The 20,742-nt window shown below is 41.3% G+C and overlaps 1 protein-coding gene across 2 annotated transcripts in view; it reads right to left on the reverse strand.

Moving 5' to 3' along the window:
- CRMP1 (collapsin response mediator protein 1) overlaps positions 1-20,742 on the reverse strand; it is a 420,289-nt gene that overhangs the window by 224,430 nt on the left and 175,117 nt on the right. For both annotated transcript variants that reach the window (XM_069631976.1, XM_069631977.1), the window contains exon 2: positions 11,779-11,867. In XM_069631976.1, coding sequence (XP_069488077.1) covers positions 11,779-11,867 — 89 coding nt within the window. The remainder of the gene's footprint in view (positions 1-11,778; positions 11,868-20,742) is intronic.

The raw sequence follows: 20,742 nt of genomic DNA on the forward strand, positions 1-20,742 counted from the left end.
ACCTACAATGACTTAATGCCTAATAGCAGTGGACAGCATAATAGTTATTTTCTATCAAACCTAACCAGCACAACTCTAGAAAGAGACCTGGCTATCAATGTAACTAAATTCAGAAAATAAATGATTATGAGCCACAGATCAAATGTACCTCCACACCCCATGCAAGTCAAGCCCTACTCAACCTTCTAAGACAAGAAAGTATGGAATTCAAGGTCAACAAGTAACACCAAAGAGTAAAGTACTGTCCACCATTTACTGCACCTCCTGCCCAGAGAACATATTGCCCACTAAACTAATCTTAGACAACCCTGAGATATTTGCCCCATACCTTAGAAGAAAGGTTAAAGCATCATTCAGGGATCACAAAGTTCCGGTGACAATTAAAACTGTTACAGTCACACCCCGTGTTAAAAAACCAGGCCTTGACCAATAGACCCTACCAATCTTCGGACAATTACTAATTGCAACTTTATTTAAAAAATATGAGACCAAGTTGCAACGAGCCAACTTCAGGACTATGTAAAAAAATATGACCTATTACAACCACAACAAGCAGGGTTCAGAAGAGCACATGGAACAGAATCTGCTTTATTGGACCTTTCAACCAGGATGATAAGCAACTTGGATGAGGGGAAAGCGGGCTTACTGATACTTTTGGACCCCGCTGCAGCTTTTGATTTGCTCGAACATCCGAAGCTCCAAGAAGCCCTAAACAAATCAGGGAATTGCTCCCAAGGGGCCATCGACTGGGTATCCTCTTTCTCAGAGGATAGGTGCTCCAAGATCATATGGGGAGAACAATCCTCTTCCTCTAGGCCAGTACACTGTGGCGTACCACATAGGGCTAATTTTTCACCCCTACACTTTAATCTTTATTTGTGATGCTTATGCACTCTATTGACAAGCCTTGGAGTATTTTTTACAAACTTTGCAGATGATACTCAACTGATTATGGAGTTGAGTGGAGACCACACCACAGATAACAACAAGCTATCGTCCATCTACAACTCCATCGAGGTGTGGATGAAAACATATTGGGTATGCCTCAACGGAAGCAAGACCGAGCTAATGACATTCGGTTCCCCATATGCAAGGAATAAACTTGACCCTACCTATTCATCCTTCAGAATCAAAAACTCAACAATTGAAGTCTCCGATAAAGTTAAGATACTAGGTGTCTATCTACAAGAATCATTGGGAGCGGAGTGCAACTGCCAATACATCAAAGACTCTTGAGGTGAATTAGGCCACTGCTGAGTCAACAAAATAGTTCCATCATCGCCAGAGCTACGATACTGTCAAGACTTGACTACAGGAACTCACTGATGTTAGGAGCCAGTAACAAATGCATATAACAGTGTTAGGTTATCCAAAATAATGCTGTTAGGACCATCACAGGAAAATCTAAGAGAGAGCACATCACTGGCGACAGGAAGGATCTTCATTGGCTACCGATAGAAGATCGCATTATATTCCAATCATTGACCCTTGTTCATCACTGCCTATTTGGGGTTGCCCTCTCCTATCTAAAAAAGCAATTCACCCTTTACGAGCCAAGTCATAACCTCAGATCTAGTGCCCAAGGACTACTAAACGTCAGCTTGTCCAAAAGAGTCAATGGACTACGCAGGGCTTTTTCCCTTAAAGCAGCCATCAGATGGAATGAGTTGAATTGCCAATTGAGAGTTGAATCCAACTATCTATGTTTTAGAAAGAAACTCAAAACTCTGCTTTTTAAATAAATATCACCTGAGAGATTCCCTCACTAATATTTTTACACTTAAGAGTTACTATATCATGTTGTCCCGTCACCTTTGTTGTCCCTGTCTACATGTAACGTGCCCTGATGCCTGCGGGCTGCGGTGCTATATAAACATATAAAAAATAAAAAAAACAAAGTGCCTCACATCAAGGCTACAAAGATCCAGTAATTAATAGGCCAGGGAAACCACACAGAAATGCCAAGAGTAGATGGAGTTGACCCGAAAGAAAAGCAAACCTTCAGGCTACATTTACTCTGCCCTCCTCCCCTGAGTCAAAATTGTTAACATTCCTTTGAGAAAAACACGTAAATCTGGGAAATTATCAACCTATTTACACCACTGATCCAAATTGAAATTTTATTTGAAATGATTGCATCCTCACACAGATTACTCATCTGGATAGGGTTCCATGTCATTTCATCGTGAGATGTATTATCGTGGTTTTTTAACAAAAAACTAATTGAATTTTTTATTTTTTTATTTCTGGGGTTCCCCTCAAAACTCCTATTCCCTTTAATGTTTTATATATTCCCGAACACCCACACCCCATATATATATATTTTTCTACCCCCACTAAAAATTTCAATTAGTTTTTTCTTTAAAAAATCTGCGATAAAAAACATTGCAAAAAAACATCCTGCAATGAAAGGACGTTGTACCCTGGATAGATATACTCCAGAACAGATGTTCTCGGAAAATCTTGATGGGGGCACAGTGCAACCCGACGACACCTTTCTCACACACTAATATTCAGATTTAAATAATCTAAGAAACTTCAAGCTTCCTTACACATCAAACTCTGGGATTTAGTAAGGTTGCTAACCCACACGTGTCATTAACTGACACAGCTTCTCTCCTGCTTGACTGTCTTTCAGGCTCTCCACTCCCAGAATCACACTGCCATCAATCTGTCAGCCAACATCTGTGACCGGCAGAAATGTACTTGATTCTTGGTGCATCTATATTGCCATTTATACATTCCAATAAATTACAAGAGTCACAGGGTTAGCACATTCTGTCTGAACCCATTAATAGTTTCACACAAGAAGTACTTCTATGTCTAAAGTCCCTACATATAACTAAATGTCCCTACAAAGAATCTCATTATCCCTATGTGGATGTTATATCCCTAGTATGCGCTGGTGTACCACCTAACTAGGTTAGGGGATTGATGAGAGACTCGCCCTAACCTATCTCACTACTTTCCTATCATCTAAAAAATATTGTACACTTTTGGAAGTCAATTCTATTTTATTTATTCATGTTGCTTCCATCCAGTGTGTTTTGTCAATTCCCAAATTTAATTCCTTGAAGATTATTAAAACGCAATCCCATTAATGGATTACTGATCTCGTGTATGTGTCAATGTTTTCACATGTCACAAAATGATACCATTCTACCGAGCTTGCTAGTTACTATCCAGGTCTCGGGGGTCAGGTCATCACCCTGAACTGCTTGGCTGTGAACCGGTTTCAGCATAATCGGAAAACCTCTCTGCTTCTTTCGGGACACTAACTATGACTTCAATTGTCAAGTTACAACTATTATCTATAAAAGACAATCTTCTTTCAGTCTTGTTCTCCATTTTTCTGATCAGGGTGGAGCGTCTTGTGTTTCCTTATGTGGACGTCTTTGATTTCAAAACAGGCGATCTTACCTGTCTTCACTTGTTTTGCTGTACTTCTATTCTGGTACAGCCAATTCTTCAAATTGTATCTAATGTTGTGGATGATTGTCCTGTGGGAATATCATCCAGAACTTAGTCTGTCTGGTTCAATACATGATGAATGCTGTTTAGTACATGGTTCTGTCACCTTTGCTTACCAAGTCACCTAGTCATTGTTTCTTTGTAGACCATGTGTGGTAGTCTCATTGTTTTGTCAGGATGCAGGTTATTCATTCCCCCGACTCTCCACGGTGCTCTTTCGTAGGTTCTGAGGTGACCTATTTAAAAGACGTGGGGAATTACTTCTAGTCCTCAGATCTTGCCTAGTACATCTTTCCATATTAGATATTGTCAATATTTAAAAGCCTGCTCTCTGAGAACTGGCTTGCTGTCTTAAGAGGGATGCCTAATCTTCCCTCTATTCATGCGCGTATTTGTACTTAGCATTTCTGTCCTGTGCCCAGGCCCACTCTTACATTCTGTAATTCTCGAACAACGCTTACTGCGCTGTTGGTACTTTCCAACTGGCGGCAGCCATATTGCAATATTGCATACATATACACAAGGTCACGTGACAAGAAGGGCTCCGTCCCATTTGTTCGTCTTTTATGTTACGATGAAGGTACAATTTTGTGCTGATGCACCGATGGAGTTTAGATGCATAACTGTATATCAAATGAACAAATCGTTTGACGTTTTAATTGAGTTTAGGCAGTTCTCTTTCTCCCAAGTAGCATACGCACTGCTTTATGGGTATTGTAGTTCATGTTCGCGCAACTTAAAATCGTGCATACATCTCCACGCGATCATGTGACGAGAAGGCTCTGTCCCGTTTGTTCCTCTTTGTGTTGCTATACAGATAACATTTTGTACTAATGCACCGATGCGAGTGATGTGTATAGTCTGAACTATAGATGTTTAACTGTGTGTCAGATGAAAGAATTTTAAATGTTTGAATTGCGCTTTAACAGTTCTCATTCTCACGCGCAGCATCTGCACTAGTTCTTACTCGCGCATGGCTTGCACACTAATTTCTGGATGTTGTAGTTTTATCATGGTGGATTGCCCACTATAATTCTTTTATTCTATCTGGTGGCGTCCTGTTTTCCTTAATAACATGTCTTTTCCATACATCTCCCTCGCACAACTTCTAGCCGACTTCATTCATACTGTTGAATTAAGGTTAATCGTCTGGGGTCTAGCTGTGTTTAAGAAAAAAATGTCTACACATATGGCGCTCTTGAGTGGCTGTTCATTTCTCAGATGTGACATGTGCCCTATTTTGCGGGTATTGAGTTTCCCATACATTTTTCTCTGCGCATAGGCCCATATTCTTTCTCATGTATGACTTGCACACTGTTCACTGGGTGTCATTATTTTAGATAATGTACTGTCAACTGTTGTTCTTTCTGCTTTTGATCAGGTTGGGCCTTGTTCCAATGGCTTCTTGATGGATTTCTGAATATGTCGGAGGTCAAATAGAGATTTTTCTATAGTGTGGCTAAAGTTTGCCAAACTATTTCTTCGTTGAGCCCCTCAAGATGGCTTCTTAACCTGAAAATCTAGAGCTGTTATCTTCTCAACAGGATGGCTCATATATTTCTGGCTTTTTTTGGAACCAACACCTTTTCAAGTATAGTCCAGCTTATATCATTTTCTGAATGTTTGTTTTTTACATAATGTTCCACTAGAGGAGCTGTCATTTGTTTAGTCCTAATATTTGATCTGTGCTCACAGATTCTTATTCTTATGGCTCTTGTCGTCATCCCAACATATTTCTTCCCACAGGGACACTTAAAAAGGTATACCACATTGGCGGTATTACAGTTTGTGAGGGATCTTTGCTCCCAAGGTGTAGACCATCCTATATCTATAGTGGTAGTACGTTTGGTAAAGGGGCATACCGAACAAGTGTCACATGGTGTGTGTCCTGTGGTCTTCGGTTTCCCCATAGTGTTGTTTGGTTCTCAATCTTGTTTCTGTCTTCCTTCTATGTATGTACTAAGGAATCCCTAATGTTCCTCCTCCTCTTAATTGCACAAAGAGGAAGTGTTAAGGTACTCTCTCCTACGTTCACGATATGCCACAGCCTCCTCACTTCTTTTTTTAATACGGTTCACCACTGGTGAGTGGCTAAAGACAGCTGTTATCTGATTCTCTTCCCATGATCTTTTCCCATGCTGTGTCAGTGTTATTTCTCTTGGTATGTTTCGTGCTCTTTTTCTAGTATGTCTGATGGTTCTCTCAGAGTAATTCCTTTCTCTAAGTTTTTGAGTTAGTCTCTCTGCCTGGATGTCATATTCATTGTGGGTTGTACAATTCCTTCTAAATCTCAGGAATTGCCCGAAAGGCAGGTTTTCTTTTAGAGTTCTTTGATGGAAGCTGTTAAATTCAAGCAAAGAATTTCTATCTGTGGCTTTTTGATATATTGTAGTTTCCAAAGTGGTTCCTTTTCTGATGATCTTTAGATCTAGGAACGTCTCTTCTTCCTTGCTGAATTCATGAGTAAATCTCAGGAAAAGATTTTGAGCACTAAGCCACTCTATAAATCTTAGTAGGGTGTCTTCATCTCCTTTGAAAAATATCAGCACAGCATCTATGTAGCAACGCCAACTGAGGATGTTACTAGAATAAGGATTCGACTGATGGTATATGCTGCGTTCCTCAAAGTCTGCTACATAGAGATTAGCAAGGGTAGGAGCAAATGTCACGCCCATTGCAGTGCCCGATGTCTGTTCGTAGTATCTGTCTTTAACTATAAAATAGTTTTAAGTGAGTTCTACCTCTGCTAACTGCATTATAAAGTGGATAGGCATCTCTATGTCTGGTCTTTCAGCTTGTAGCACTTTCTGTATCAATTTCAGGGTTTCCGCCTGAGGGATCTTAGAGTATAAGTATTCTATGTCCATTGTGAATATGTAGATGTTTTCACTCGGTAAAGTAATACTCTCAAGGTGTACTAGTACGGCTGTTGTGTGCTTGGTATACAATTTCATTTGGGTCACTTCATTCTTGATGAAAAAGTCTAGAAATTGAGACAAAGGCTCATGTATTGAGCCTATCCCTGAGCCTATTGGGTGCCCTTGTGGTGGTGTGGTGCCCTTATGTATTTTAGGGAGTGAGATGAATGCTGGACATCTCGGATGTTTTGTGCAAAGAAAGTTGGCTTATCTTTGGCTGATGTACCCCTCTATCAGTGCTTCCTCAATCAGTGGATTGATTAAGTTCCTTAAGTCCCTAGTTGGATCTGTGCCTAGTCTTCTATATGTGGTCCTGTCATCCACTAATATGTTGACAATTTTCTGGTATTCTTCTTTGTCCATAACTACTATTGCCCCTCCCTTATCCGCAGATTTAATCACGATATTGTTGTTATTTTGGAGTTCTTTTAGTGCACTTGCCTCTATTTTGATTAAATTGTAGAAAGGATCGCAGTTATCTGCCTCAATTTCCTCTATTTTCTTAAGCAATGCTTTTTCAAATGTAATAGATTCTGCAGTGATCGAATTGGGAGGGGGATAGAAGATGGATTTGGTGTGTAAATTGTTGACATCCTTATGACCATCATATATGTTATTCGGAAAATATTGTTTCAGTCAGATCTTTCTCATGAGCTGTATTAACTCGATTCTTGTCTGAAAGGGGTCATGTGTGGTAGTCGGGACAAAGGACAGCCTTTTCTGTAGTACCTTCATCTGTATTTGGTACCGTTGTGTTTTTGATAAGTTGAACACTAGGGATTGTTCTGTTGGATCTTGTATTCTTCTTCTCTCCCTTTTCCAGTTCAGACACCTGGGGCATTTTGCTCGTACCAATCCCAGCCCCTGTTGCTTGTGATCCTGGGTGATTGGTCTTGCCACCATCCTCTCTGTCTCCCGCGTCCTCTGGGCTGTTGAAAACCTTGGGTGTTTCCTCATCTATTCTGCTCTTGGTCTCCAAAACATCGATTTCTTCCAGATCTTGTTGAGTCTTCATCAGAGCTACTGCCTGAAAAGTTCCAGTTGTTCGGTCTTGGTCTACTTTTCTGTTGGTACTATTGTCCTTTCTGTTGTCCAATATTTTGATTCTGGTTGACATTTTTGTCGGTTTCTTCATAATACTCATGAGTGATATATGGATATTTCTTTTCATGCGAAAACATTGTGATTTCCTTCTTTAGTTTTATACTTTTTTATTTAAATGGAATTATTTAAATTCTTTGATAATCACATCTAATGCTTCCATACTCTTCAAGTAACTGCCGACAATCATTCTGGCTGCTAAGGCGTCTTGTTTCTGTATTATCTCATTCATAATTTTTTTTTAGACTGCCTTAGCTGTATTTATGATAAGGATCAACCAGTCCCTGGCACACTTATTTGCGATGAAGCTCCAGTCCTTCCTAAATTGGATCTGGTCAAGAAAAATGAGTGGTTCGATTTTTATTATGAATCCATTTGGAGCAATGTGCGATCTGAGGTATTCAGTCATGATGTCTCCATGAAACTCTGTTCTAATTCGTTTTTTCTGCATAACCTCCAGTTCATTCCATTCATCACCCTTTGTCTGTAGACCAGCCTGTTGGTCTACTCCCAAGATGGACGGGTTGGCTAGAATCCCCTCCACTAATTCTTCCGCATAGGCCAAATATGTAGCCTCTGCCATATTGATCTTTGTTTGTGCAAATCCTTGTCTAGATGACATATCAGAGATACATATATAGGGTCCCATGTTCACTAGTATATTTTTTAAGTGTCCTTGGGGGTACACTGACTCACGGTGAGTTACACCGCTAGAAAGGTAATAAATTACAACAAGAGTGACAGGGTTGGCACATTCTGTCTGAACCCATTAATAGTTTCACACAACACAGACAGAATCTTTTTATTAAGAATTACTTCTATATCTAAAGTCCCTACATATAACGAAATGTCCCTACAAAGAATCTCACTATCCCTGTGTGGATTTTATATCCCTAGCGATGGTATACCGCCTATCTAGGTTAGGGGTTAGATGAGAGACTCGTCCTACCCTATCTCACTACTTTCCTATCATCTACAAAATGTTGCACACTTTTGGAAGTCAATTCTATTTTTTTTATTCATGTTACTTCCATCCAGTGTGTCTTATCAATTCCCAAATGTAATTCCTCAAAGATTATTAAAACGCATTCCCATTAATGGATTACTGATCTCGTGTATGTGTCAATGTTTTCACATGTCATAAAATGATACCATTCTACCGAGCTCGCTAGTTACTATCCAGGTTTTGGCGGGTCAGGTACTCACCCTGAACCGCTAAGTTGTCAACCAGTTTCAGCAGAATCATAAAACCTCTCTGCTTTCTTCAGGACCCTAACTATGCCTGCAATTGTCAAGTTACAATTATTATCTAAAAAAGACAATCTTCTTCTTTCATGTCTTGTTCTCCATTTTTCTGATCAGGGAAGAGCGTCTCGTGTTTCCTTATGTGGACGTCTTTGATTTCCAAAATCTGTAAAAGGGAAATACACACAAATGGGCATGTCTCTGCTTCAATCTTATCTGGGCATCTTCAATGAACTAGTATACTATGCAGGTGATGTTACCTGTCTTCATTCGTTTTGCTGTACTTCTATTCTGGTACAGCCAGTTTTTTAAGTTGTATCTAATGTGGTAAATGATCGTCCTGTGGGAAATCATTGAAGCAGGGACATATATTTATGGGAAAAATGGAGAACAAGACATGAAAGAAGAAGATTGTCTTTTTTAGATAATAGTTGTAACTTGACAATTGAAGTCATAGTTAGTGTCCTGAGGAAAGCAGAGATGCTTTCCAATTCGCTGAAACCGGTTGACAGCTAAGCGGTACAGTGTAATGTCCTGACCCCAAGACCTGGACAGTAACTAGCGAGCTCAGTAGAATGGTATCATTTTATGACATGTGAACACATTGACACATACACGAGATCAGTAATCTATTAATGGGATTGCGTTTTAATAATCTTTGAGGAATTAAATTTTGTATTTGATAAGACACACTGGATGGAAGCAACATGAATAAAGAAAATAGAATTGACTTCCAAAAGTGTGCAATATTTTTTAGATGATAGGAAAGTAGTGAGATAGGGTAGGGCGAGTCTCTCATCTATCCCCTAACCTAGATAGGTGGTACACCAGCGCATACCAGGGATATAACATCCACACAGGGACAGTGAGATTCTTTGTAGGGGCATTTAGCTATATGTAGGGATTTTAGATATAGAAGTAATTCTTAATAAAAAGATTCTGTCTGTGTCATGTATACATACCCCCATTTGAAACTGTGATTTGTCTGTTGAGCATACCTGAGGGTCCAACCAATACATGCATTACAATGTGTCATAGAGGTGACTACTAAGTTTGCAAATTGATGGAGTTTTTCATTTTTCTTGTGGCTTAGCATTAGGCTTGTGGTGGTGTAATTTGTATTGTAGGGTTGAAAGGGGAGGAAAATAGTTGTCATTCCCACAATCCAAGGATCAGGCACTCTGACCTCCTCCAGGCAGATAAATTGACATTCAGGGGACTCAGGTGGGTGGGTGAAGGGTTGGGTACTGAGTGTTTTTTTCTCGAGAGGACCAGGTGTTCTGGAAACTGCTGATGGCACGGATGACGAGTTTGGTATTTTTCTCTATAGGTGGCTATGCATTACCACCACCATGTTTGCATCCAATACAATACTTTTTTTTTTACTGCAATAAAAAACAGTTGTGCATGTAATTGTCATGTGACTGCATGTTAGTATTTGTGCATGTGTTCTGCATGTAAAGTATAGCAGAGCCCTCACCTGTACACAGTTGCCCTATAGATTGATGGACTACTCATAACACCCATGCCCGCTCTTGTTCTGTAACCCAAAGAATACAGCGGGGTCCCACACATAATTTGGTCCAGCTGTCACATAGTCACTGGTATAGCAGTCTTCCCTGCGCCTGGGCAATATGTGCTGCATAATTTAAACATTTTTAATTTAGTCACCTCCGCTAATCACCAAATTCGATTTATTGCTTGCACACATTGTAATGCTCCTTTTATTTACATATTGGCGCAGACTATGGTCTGCCTGAAGGGTGTTCATCCGCTGCAGTGCTTCGAAGCCATAACAATGGCAGGAGGTGCTATACAAATATCAAATTACACAACACAACATGGAATAATCAACATCAGCTTGTCTAACCAATGAAGCTGTGCATCTCTGATTGGCTAAATATCTGGCTGACAAACATATCACCTCCGAGGGCCCCACTTAACAAATAAGAACTCAAATTGAAATTCTCATCTTCAAGAGAACACACATTTTTAAACAGAAACGTTCAGGATCCACCCATATAAGCAAACTTTCGATGACCCACAGTGATGCTTGCTTCATCCCTCATCATCTTTCAAAGAATATTCCAAACACCGACCTTTAAGATGTACTTCATAAAATGAGCTTTACCCCTTTTAAACATAAAGCCAATGATCCTGCCTCAGACTAATATATCCCCCGCATTAACATTGAGAGTAACCTGTCCTAAATCACTAATGAAGGGTTAATTGTATATCTTATAACCGCAGAAAGTGTGCATAGAAAGGCATTCCAGCTTTGAGAAAGCACTTGTTAGCACGAAACACGGTCCAGCTTTACTGTTATTGAAATGGATTTCTGTGGGTGAAATTCGTGTCATCGATTAACACATTAACATGAGAACAGAATACTTCTCTGACTAGTGATTTACTGACTGCCTTCAAGCAGCCATGAATCCCAAAAATCCCTTGATCTTTGTACACCTTATGAACAGCGGCGACCTGTACTCTTCTCAGGGGGACACAAAACAGCAGTACACTGCATAACAACCAAACCCATCGCTGCATGCAACAGCCCTCCCCACGCTGTTCAATTTTTGGCAAATGTACACAGAACTAAAATTAACCCAAGAACAGCAGTTCTATGTTCTTTCATCGCCAGTAATTTCTACGTCTGCATTTTAAACGTGTACAATATCCTAAAATAATTTCATCACATTTTTTTATTTTTGGGGGGGGAGGGTCTCCCCCAAGTACCCCTCTCCCACCTATTGCTACCTATACCCTACACCCCAACCCCTTATCGGCCCTTTCCAAACCCCACTCAAAATTTTGTTTTCCTTTTCCGTAATTTTGTACACGTTTAAAATGCAGACGTATAAATTACTGGCGATGAAACGACGTTATATCGAACAGCCTACTACTTGTTGAAGAAACAAACTGTGTAGCTTTCTATGAATGCTGTAAAATGATGTAGGCGTTGTGCCTTGATATGCGTACCCCTGTAATCACTGGTTTGACAAAACAAAATAGATTGAGGAAAAGTAACTGATAGAAAACCTACTTGATGAGACCATCTTCCAGGTAGATGTCTGCATAGAATGACTGGTCATCGTTGATGATTCGTCCTCCCTTAATGAGCAACCGGTCACTCTGGGGAAACAAAGGGGGAAGAGCGTAAGGAGAGGGGGAACTCTACGCAGTTAAAATAAATCGCAACCAGTGATAAACAGTGGTCGAAGTGTACGAAAGAAGTAGTGGAACTAAGTTTCCTGCTGGCCTGTCCCTGCTCCCCACAAACCCATCGCCACACCCCTTCCTACACGCAATACAAACCGCTAAACAAACGCGCCTGCTGTTTAAGGGAATTTCTACACTTTTATTTTAAAACAAAACCATTCCGGTTTCTTTTTTAAATAAAAGTATAGCAACAGTAAAACTAATTCAAAAGAGTAGAGGAGCGCTGCTTGCAACAACTCCCGCCTACTTCGACCAATGGTGATAAACAAAACAAATGGTGCATTTTGAAGTTATTAAAACATTTAACCAAAACACTGTGTCATAGACCTTCGTAATTGAACAACGGTGTGGCTATATAGGGGGTGTTATCTGGTAGCTGCATTGCTGAGCTTAGAACATGGCCACCTGGTTTTCAAACCAGGCTTCAGCATCTGACTAAACACAATCAGGAAATTGTGGGGACATGATTGATTTGTTTATCAGCGACTCAAATTGCAAATATATTTAATTTAAAATGAAATATATAACTTTACATTTTACTGTCCAAGTTGGATGCTTCTGCCCTCACCATGTGGGGTTCTGAAATGCCGACTCAACTAGACCCCAAATATGATACTGTTCTAGCTGTTGAACCTCGTTTTACTACATGCATCTGTAACTATATGATGCACACATCACTAATGCATATTTAGGAGCTCCCAATTACAGCACGAACACACGGCCGTTCTCTAGAAATAGACCATTTGCGTGGCTGACGGAGCAACCCTTATACATATTCACAATCTGCAATGTGTGCATTCCAGACATGGTTCCCAATACCAAACGTTGACCCATATGTGTGAGCCAACACTAGGCCTGCTGCCTTTCTTTGAATAGTTGCATTTGTGTGTCCGCAAATAAAACCTTTTACAAACAATCTGCCATGTTTCTAAGCTGGTAGCCCAAAATATACCTCAAAGGAATGATATTGCTTGAGCCAATGAGGAATTCTCTCACTTTCTTCAATGAATGGATACTTCATAATGGTTACGCAAAGGAATAGCAATTCAAACTATCACCAAACAACAATATATATTTAAACAAAGCTCTGAAATGAAGCAGCGACTCTCAATAACAAATGACCCTCACTCTAAGCGACTCTGTGAGCCCCAACAGGATGTTTCCAACTAAATGTCTCAATGTGGGTCCTGTTTATGCCTGCATTATTTAACATGCCGTGGATTCGACACCATCTGTTAGAAAAAATGCTCATCTTTTATGATATGATGTGATGTTATTTATTAAGATAGCGCCTATACACAATGTGTTTCAACGCGCTTCAAGGCAAGGGAGTGAACAAGGGAAAATACAATGACATTCTTACAGGCCATGAACAACAAGAATGTGAAATAAACTATGTACTCGGCCTGGCGACATTTCAGATGGTGTAAGGGAATCGGAAGAAATTACTGAATCCAAAAGTTTGACCTGACAAAAAGTCCGAAAAATGCATACCACCAAAGGTTCGAACACCAATATATACATTATAGTGAGCGAGGTTTGCGGGGGACACCCCCGCAGCACACCCGACACAAAATAAAATAGAACGGGAACTGCGGGGGTGTCCCCTGCAACACCACCCTCACTATAGTGAACGGGGTGTTGCGGAGGACACACCTGCAGCTGCCCGAAAAAAAAAAGTAAAGGGGCACTGGTTCCCGATCACAGAAGTGAAAGGGAACTGGCGCTGCAGGGACACAGCGCGTCTTGAAAGGTAAGTAGGGTGTGCATGGGGGTATTTTGGGGGTGTGGGTGGGGGGGTGTAATTCAATTTTTGATGTAATCAGTTATATTCAATGTAAGTAGTGTTGTCACCAGTGATGGCATCAGTAATGTGATTTGTAATGTCATCAGTGTTCTCATACAACATGTAATTAGTGATGTCATCAGTGATGTGATAAGCTGCGCAACAGGGGGTTTGAAGTTAAGGTGGCTTTAGCTGAATTTCAGGGGTTTTGTTGCTTTAAGTTCTCACCTTAACGTCCCTGCAACTAAAGTTTGTTTTTTCCTTACATTTCAAAGTTTTTGTTACAATGTATTGCTCACCTTAACATCCCTGCAACTAAAGTTGTTTCCTTGAATTTCAAGGCTGTTGTTATTCCATAGATATTAGAATGCTTCCAGGCCACTAGCATGGTCTTCGGCCATGTTTATTGGGCACAGCCTTTGGCCGTCTCCACTTTAAAATGCCACCAGACCACTAGCCATGGCCCTCAGATTGCAGGCTTTGAGAACTCACACTGTGTTTAGGCAATGAGCAGTGAGATTAAATTATTTGCCATGGAGCACACACTTCGGTTAAGCAGCGTTCTCCAAGCGGTAGACCCCTTTTCACCACCATCATTTTGGCACAGGCCGATTTGGCACGCCCATTCCGCCACAGCGCCCATTCCGCCACAGCGCCCATTTCGTTGCCCCATTTTCAGCACGAATGCCATTCCAGCGCTGTTATGTTGGCGTGACAGATGTTTGGACGTGGCTGACATTGTCTAAATGCCCTCATGCTAAATAAGATCACAGGCCTGCACGGCAACAAACCTTGCCACCTCCCACTTGCATTGCTTTTCTTTTAATTAAATGAAAGTAATTACATTTAAAAAAAAACATACAGCCTTGAACCCTAGTCTGCAAGAGTTCAAGGCTCAGCATTTAACCACTAGTCTACAAATGCTTGGTTTTTCAGTGGGCATACATATCATACTAAGGCTATAATTTAATATGTTCAATGATAAAAGGCTAGGTATGAAACTTGTGAAAATTCAAACAATAACATCATTATAGCATGATGGTAAACTGGTGCGTCTCGAATTCCTTAAGTCCATATTTCTCTGATGGCGGCGGCCAGCATAAATGTGATTTTTTTATTTCATTTTATTCTGTTTTATAATGTTGCCCAGAGACAGTGTAGTCCTCATTTTTAATATATGTGCAATGAAAGGGGGTATGTGTGGTGTGAGGGTATGCATGTCATCTGAGAGGGTGTTCATACAATGTGTGTGCATTTGATGTGAGTCTGTGTGTGTGTACATGGTGTAAAGTTGTTTGTGAGGGATAGTTGCATGCAGTTTATAATGTTGCAGTGAATACATGTGTTTCATGTTTAATACGTGTTCAATTCTGCAACAACGATGTAATACATGTCCCATCCTGTTTTATAATGTTGCAGTAAATGCATCCTTTTCACGTTTAATCCATATTACAAAATGGAAAGTGCCTGCAGGTTCATGCCTATTGCGACGTCTCACGCCAAAACACCCTTGCGCCGAGAGGTACAAAATGCAAAGTGCCTGCAGGTTCATGCCGCGCCAATTGCAACCTCTGACGCCAAAATATCCTTGCCCGGAGCGGTCCCTGCCACAACAAGCTGCGTCTAACTGGGTGTGCCCAAACAGAAACTGCAGCGGAAATGTCACACCATAATGGCCTGCACCTAACTGGCCATGCTGAAAAGTCATGTACTGTGCTCCAAGCCCCTTGTTTTAAGGCCAGTCTCTTGGTAACTGTTGTGATACATCGCACAACCCCAACTAACCACATTTAAGCAGCATGGAATCAGGATGAAAATGACCGGCTGCAATAATAACATATGCCCAGTTACTTTCTGCACCCATAGCGAAAATCAAAAGCTGGCACCCATGAATATACACACAGTACTGCTTAGCTTCAACGTGAGGAAGGAGCCAGACCCCTCAGGCCATGTTGCTCTAAGTGGTCTTGTAAGTTTGCCTCATTTACTAGACACCGTATCCTGAGGTGCCTGCCCTTTTCTTCATTTTGAAGCCAAGCAGGGTCAGAACTGGTTACTGCATGGATGGGAGACCTGGGTCACCAGTGATTTTTCACCCTCAATGTCACTGTAGCTTAAAAATATCTATTTTTTTATTATGTATAAAAATTGCAGGCTTTTAGAACTCCCAATGTTTTTGGTTAATGCCCTGTGTGATTAAATTGTTTGCTGAGGATCCCACACTTTGGTTAAGCAGCGTGCTACAAGGCCCTTATTTTATGGCCAGGCTCTTGGTGAATGTTATGATGCATCGCGTGACCCTCAACTACCCGGATTTAAGCATCACAGAAAAGGGTAAAAAATGATTCGCTGCAAGAATAACATATGTGCAGGTACTTTTGCCCCCATAGCGAAAACAAAAAGCTGGCACCCATGAATATACGCACAGTAGTGGCCACATATTTTAAAGTGAAATATACAAATGTACTTCAATTGACCTTCTCCTTAGAAGAAAGTGCGCAACACAAAATAGAATTGGATGTTTAAAAAAAGTAATGAACACAAGAAGAATAACCTGAGAGAGGAAATCTTTCAATACATATGCTGGCAAATTATAAAAGGTGCTCGCCTTTTAAACCCAGCAATCTGTAGTGAAATGTTCCATGCAAAACAAAATCCCAATATGAAACAAGTGCTTGTGGTCTTGTGGGTAAGCGTCTGCACTGGGAACATGACAACCTGAGTAAAATACTGGTATCCAAATACTTGAACAACCTTAGCAACCTCAAAAAACCCCAAGGGGTTGCATCCGCCCTCTTTAAAAAACTTACACTGTCTACCCACATGTGTCCTTTACTGGTGCCCTGAAAAGCAACCACAATCAGGGCAAAATAACTGCACCAGTTTCAAGGATTGCAAACTCTCTTACCACATTGTGGGCAAATACTCATGACTTACTTGCCCTCTCATAATTTCCCCTCCTCACCCACATGTATGTCTTTCAACAATACTCTGCTTTATAAAGCTAACTTCAAAAGTACACATACCACAGAGTCACTCAAATATCTAAATCTGTATAGAACTATGTTAGGCAAAAGTGTAAAATTGTGGCATTATTCCCCCCATCTTGACTGTGAGACTACAAATAGCAGAATGCAATTCAGCACAAAAGGCAAACAAATCGTCTCTGAGTGCAACACTTTAAAGGACTGACAGGAGTACGGTTTAAAAAAAAATAATGCGGATGCCGTGTGTTATGAGATATTTAAAAGTTTGAGAACTCACAATGTTTTTAGGCAATGCGCAGTGAGATGAAATTATTTTCCATGGAGCACACTTTGGTTAAGCAACGTTCTCCCAGCGGTACACCCCTTTTCGGCGCCACCATTTTGGCATGGGCTGATTTGGCACAGGCATTCCGCTGCAGCACCCATTTCAGCATGCCCTTTTTGGCACGAAAGCCAATCCGGTGCCGTTATTTTGGCGGGAGGGATGTTTGGACGTGGCTGACTTTGCTGCTACGTCTAAATGCCTTCATGCTAAATAAGACTGCACTGCACCAAAACTCGCCACCTCCCACTTGTGTTCCTTTTCTTTTAATTTAATTTAATTAGTTACATTTCTTTTAAAAAATACATCCTTACACCCTGGTCTGCCAGAGTATGAGGCCAACCATTGCGGCTTCCCAGGGAATACATTTTATACTTAGCCTATAATTTAATATGTTCAATGATAAAAGGCTAGGTATGAACCTTGTGAAAGTTCAAACGATAATATCATTGTAGCATAATTGTTAAGTGCTGCATCTTGAACTCCTTAAGTTCAAGGTTCTCTGATAGCAGAGTTCAGCATAAATGTGATTTTTTAAATTTCATTTATTCTGTTTTATAAAAATGTGGACGCCGTGTTTTATGAGATATTTAAAACTAAGATAACACACAGCATTCAGGACCGTGGACTGTCTGCCATCCATGCAGTAACCTGGGAGCGACCCTACTTAGTTTCAAAGCAAAGAAGAGTCCAGCCCCCTTAGGCCACATTTCTCTAAGTGTTCGTCTAAGGGGGGTGGTCCATATATTAGGCAACATGACCATAGTGGGCTGACTCCTTCCTCACTTTAGAGTTAAGCAGGGTTTGACCCAGTTACTTCAGGGAAGGGAAATCCACTGCTGCTGTAAAAATACCCAGTTTTTTCTATTATTTACTGGCAGACTACAAATACCAGAATGTATTTCAGCAAAAGACAAACATTGTCTCTGAGGAAAAACCTTCAAGAACTGACAGTAGCACGGTTTTAAAAAGTAAATCATTCAGATGCCCATTCGGTCACCCACCTATGCAGTAACCGGGACTGATACTGCTTAGCTTCAAAGCGGGGCTGACCCAGTTTAGCTTAAATGCAAGAAAAGGGCTGGGCCATTCCGCTAAGTGGTCTTGTAAGGTTGGCTCATTTATCAAGCAATGTGGCCTGAGGAGGCTAGCCCTTTCCTTACTTTGAGGCTAAGCAGAGTCTGTCCTGGTTACTGCATGAATGGCAGACCTGGATGACAATTTTGGTCATAGGCCATGGCCAGTGATTTTCCACAGATATCGGCTAAACAATGCTTCCATAACCAAGTGCCCCCTTGACCGAGGCTACAGAAAGCTTTGTGTTGCAAACTCGGTCCCTGGACCCTCTCCAACTCCCAAGTTATACTTTTTGTATAACTATGAAATTGTGGATGAATTGTTATATTTGTTATATGTTTTTATCTTGTACTTATTGATGAGTTGTATGAGTATTTTGATGGATGTTGTATGGATGTGGATAAATGTATGAATGATTTAATAGGATGATTTTTATCAAATTTTGATGTTTTTAAAATATTCCTGCTATGTAAAATAAAAAATTATTAGAGTGCAGATTAATTCGTGATTAAATTCACAGAGAAAAATGTATTAGGTATAATAAAATCCTTAATACGTTTTTTTGCAAATTGTTTCCTCTAGATTTTCTTTCTGAGATGAATTATTACGGTAATACCCCAATCTAGAGAGTGAGGTCTCCTGTGCCTTTCAGTGACAGATGATCCCCATAATGCCATTGTGTGTGTTATTGTGAATCCCTTCTGTTACAATATATGTGTACTCTTGGCCTGTGCAACCGGACCACATTAAGCCGGACATGCCTTCCCTTCGGCCGAGCCAACTGTATATTTTACAACACTACCAGGCCACTAGCCATGGCCATGGCCTGCAGCCATTTCCACTATACATGTGTTTATTTGGCACTATACATGTCTTTCAGGCCCACTAGTCAGGGCATTCAGCCATACCCACTGTAAAATGTACAACACTACCAAGCCATTAGCCATGGCCTTCAGTCTTGAGGGGACATAGCCTACAGGTGCAGTCCTCCCTGTCACATTTAGCTGGAATATGACAGCCAGGAGTACATGAAAGCATCTCAGGAAGGGGAAAGGCAACACCTTCCTCCTGCCATGGCCAGCCTAATTAAATATCAAAGGCTCCATGGATCCGCCCTGCCCATTGTAGTTCTGTGTTGTGGCAGCACATACTAATGAGAGGAAATTGAAGCATGCCAGTGAAGAGGCCTGGTCACAGAACTAACAAAGGGCAGGAAACCCCAACACCTTTTTGATATGCAATGTGAAAGCTTGAAGCTAGCTCCCACCCTTCTGTATGAAGGGCAGTGAATGTCATGTCTGGGACTACTGTTTACAGTAGACAACCCCTGCAATGGGACACCTTTTCAGAAGGCAGAAGTATGTGATTTGATGGAGACAGAAAGTCTGTCCTCGCCTGAAACTTTAAGGGAGAACTGCACTTTGATCAGAGGCCACAGAGAGTTCAATTAACCAGAAAGACACTTTGATCCATAACAGAAAGTAAGATGGGTGGGTCATTGAATGGAGGATAGCACAGGGGCAATTCGCTGGTCCACAGAGCAACAGAGGTTTTAAACCTGGATCCGCGCTTAGAAACCGAACTCAAGTACGGTATAAGCTGGATTATAAAAAAATAATTAAATGAATACATGTTGTCACCCCTTACCTTTCCTGTTACCACAACATTCTGGTTATGACCTCATGCATAACAGAATATTGTTGGTGGAGACCCAGGATTGGTTCATTAAGGTAGGCTTAGCCTGCACCAATCACTTGGACCAGCTTGGCTTTAAAAGAGGGCTAAGCCCCTCTCTTAGTAGATCAGCCCCTCTCTTAGCAGATCAACTGATGACTTCAAAAGGAGTAAGAAGGACTCCTTTGCACCCTGGCTGAGGGTACAGTCTGCCTTACAGCTTTTGCCAGTGAAGGAAGGCCAGGATTTACAAGAGGGTAGCAAGATCCCTCCTCTAAACATCTCCCAGGGAACAGAGGGAGATACCAAACTCAGAGGAGCCATCCAGCAGCTCCAGAACCAGTACTCAGTCAGCACACAGCATGCCCTGCTAGGTTCTGCAAGCAAGCTTCCTAGGTGGGAAGTGCCAGAGAGTCTCTGATCAAAGGACAAGGCCATTGCCTGCAAACACTCCCCTCAGCTTTGGCCTTTCCGCCTTAAAGGACGACACATGCCCAGCGAAGAAGCTAGGAGGAGTTGCACAACAAGAATCAACCAGTGTCCATTTTTTAAGGACATTTTCAAGGCAGTCGAGACTTCAAACCGCAACTGGCTGTACCACTGACTGTTGCTACGCTGCAGTCACTAAAGCGATCCGAGACGCCTCAACCAGCGTTCCAGATCCACCAACCAGCACAGAGACAATGATTCTTGACCCTGAGCCACCATGTAGGCCATTCTGCAGCCATACATACAGCCTCGCTTGCCAAACTGACTGCTGCCTGATACCTGCAGCTGTCTCCTGTCTTGAACTCTGTCGCAGGACCTGCAGAGCGGAACCGACCCGACTCTGTCGAGCATCAAGATCATCTCAAGCACCAGGTACATTGTGGTTCTGCCTCTCTGGTCCTTCTCCGAAGGCCCCTAGTGACATTTATGACCCCTTGTTCCCTTGGTGCTGAA

This window comes from Ambystoma mexicanum, chromosome 6q (assembly GCF_040938575.1).
Source record: "Ambystoma mexicanum isolate Mex_15411 chromosome 6q, UKY_AmexF1_1, whole genome shotgun sequence".
Taxonomy (NCBI): domain Eukaryota; kingdom Metazoa; phylum Chordata; class Amphibia; order Caudata; family Ambystomatidae; genus Ambystoma; species Ambystoma mexicanum.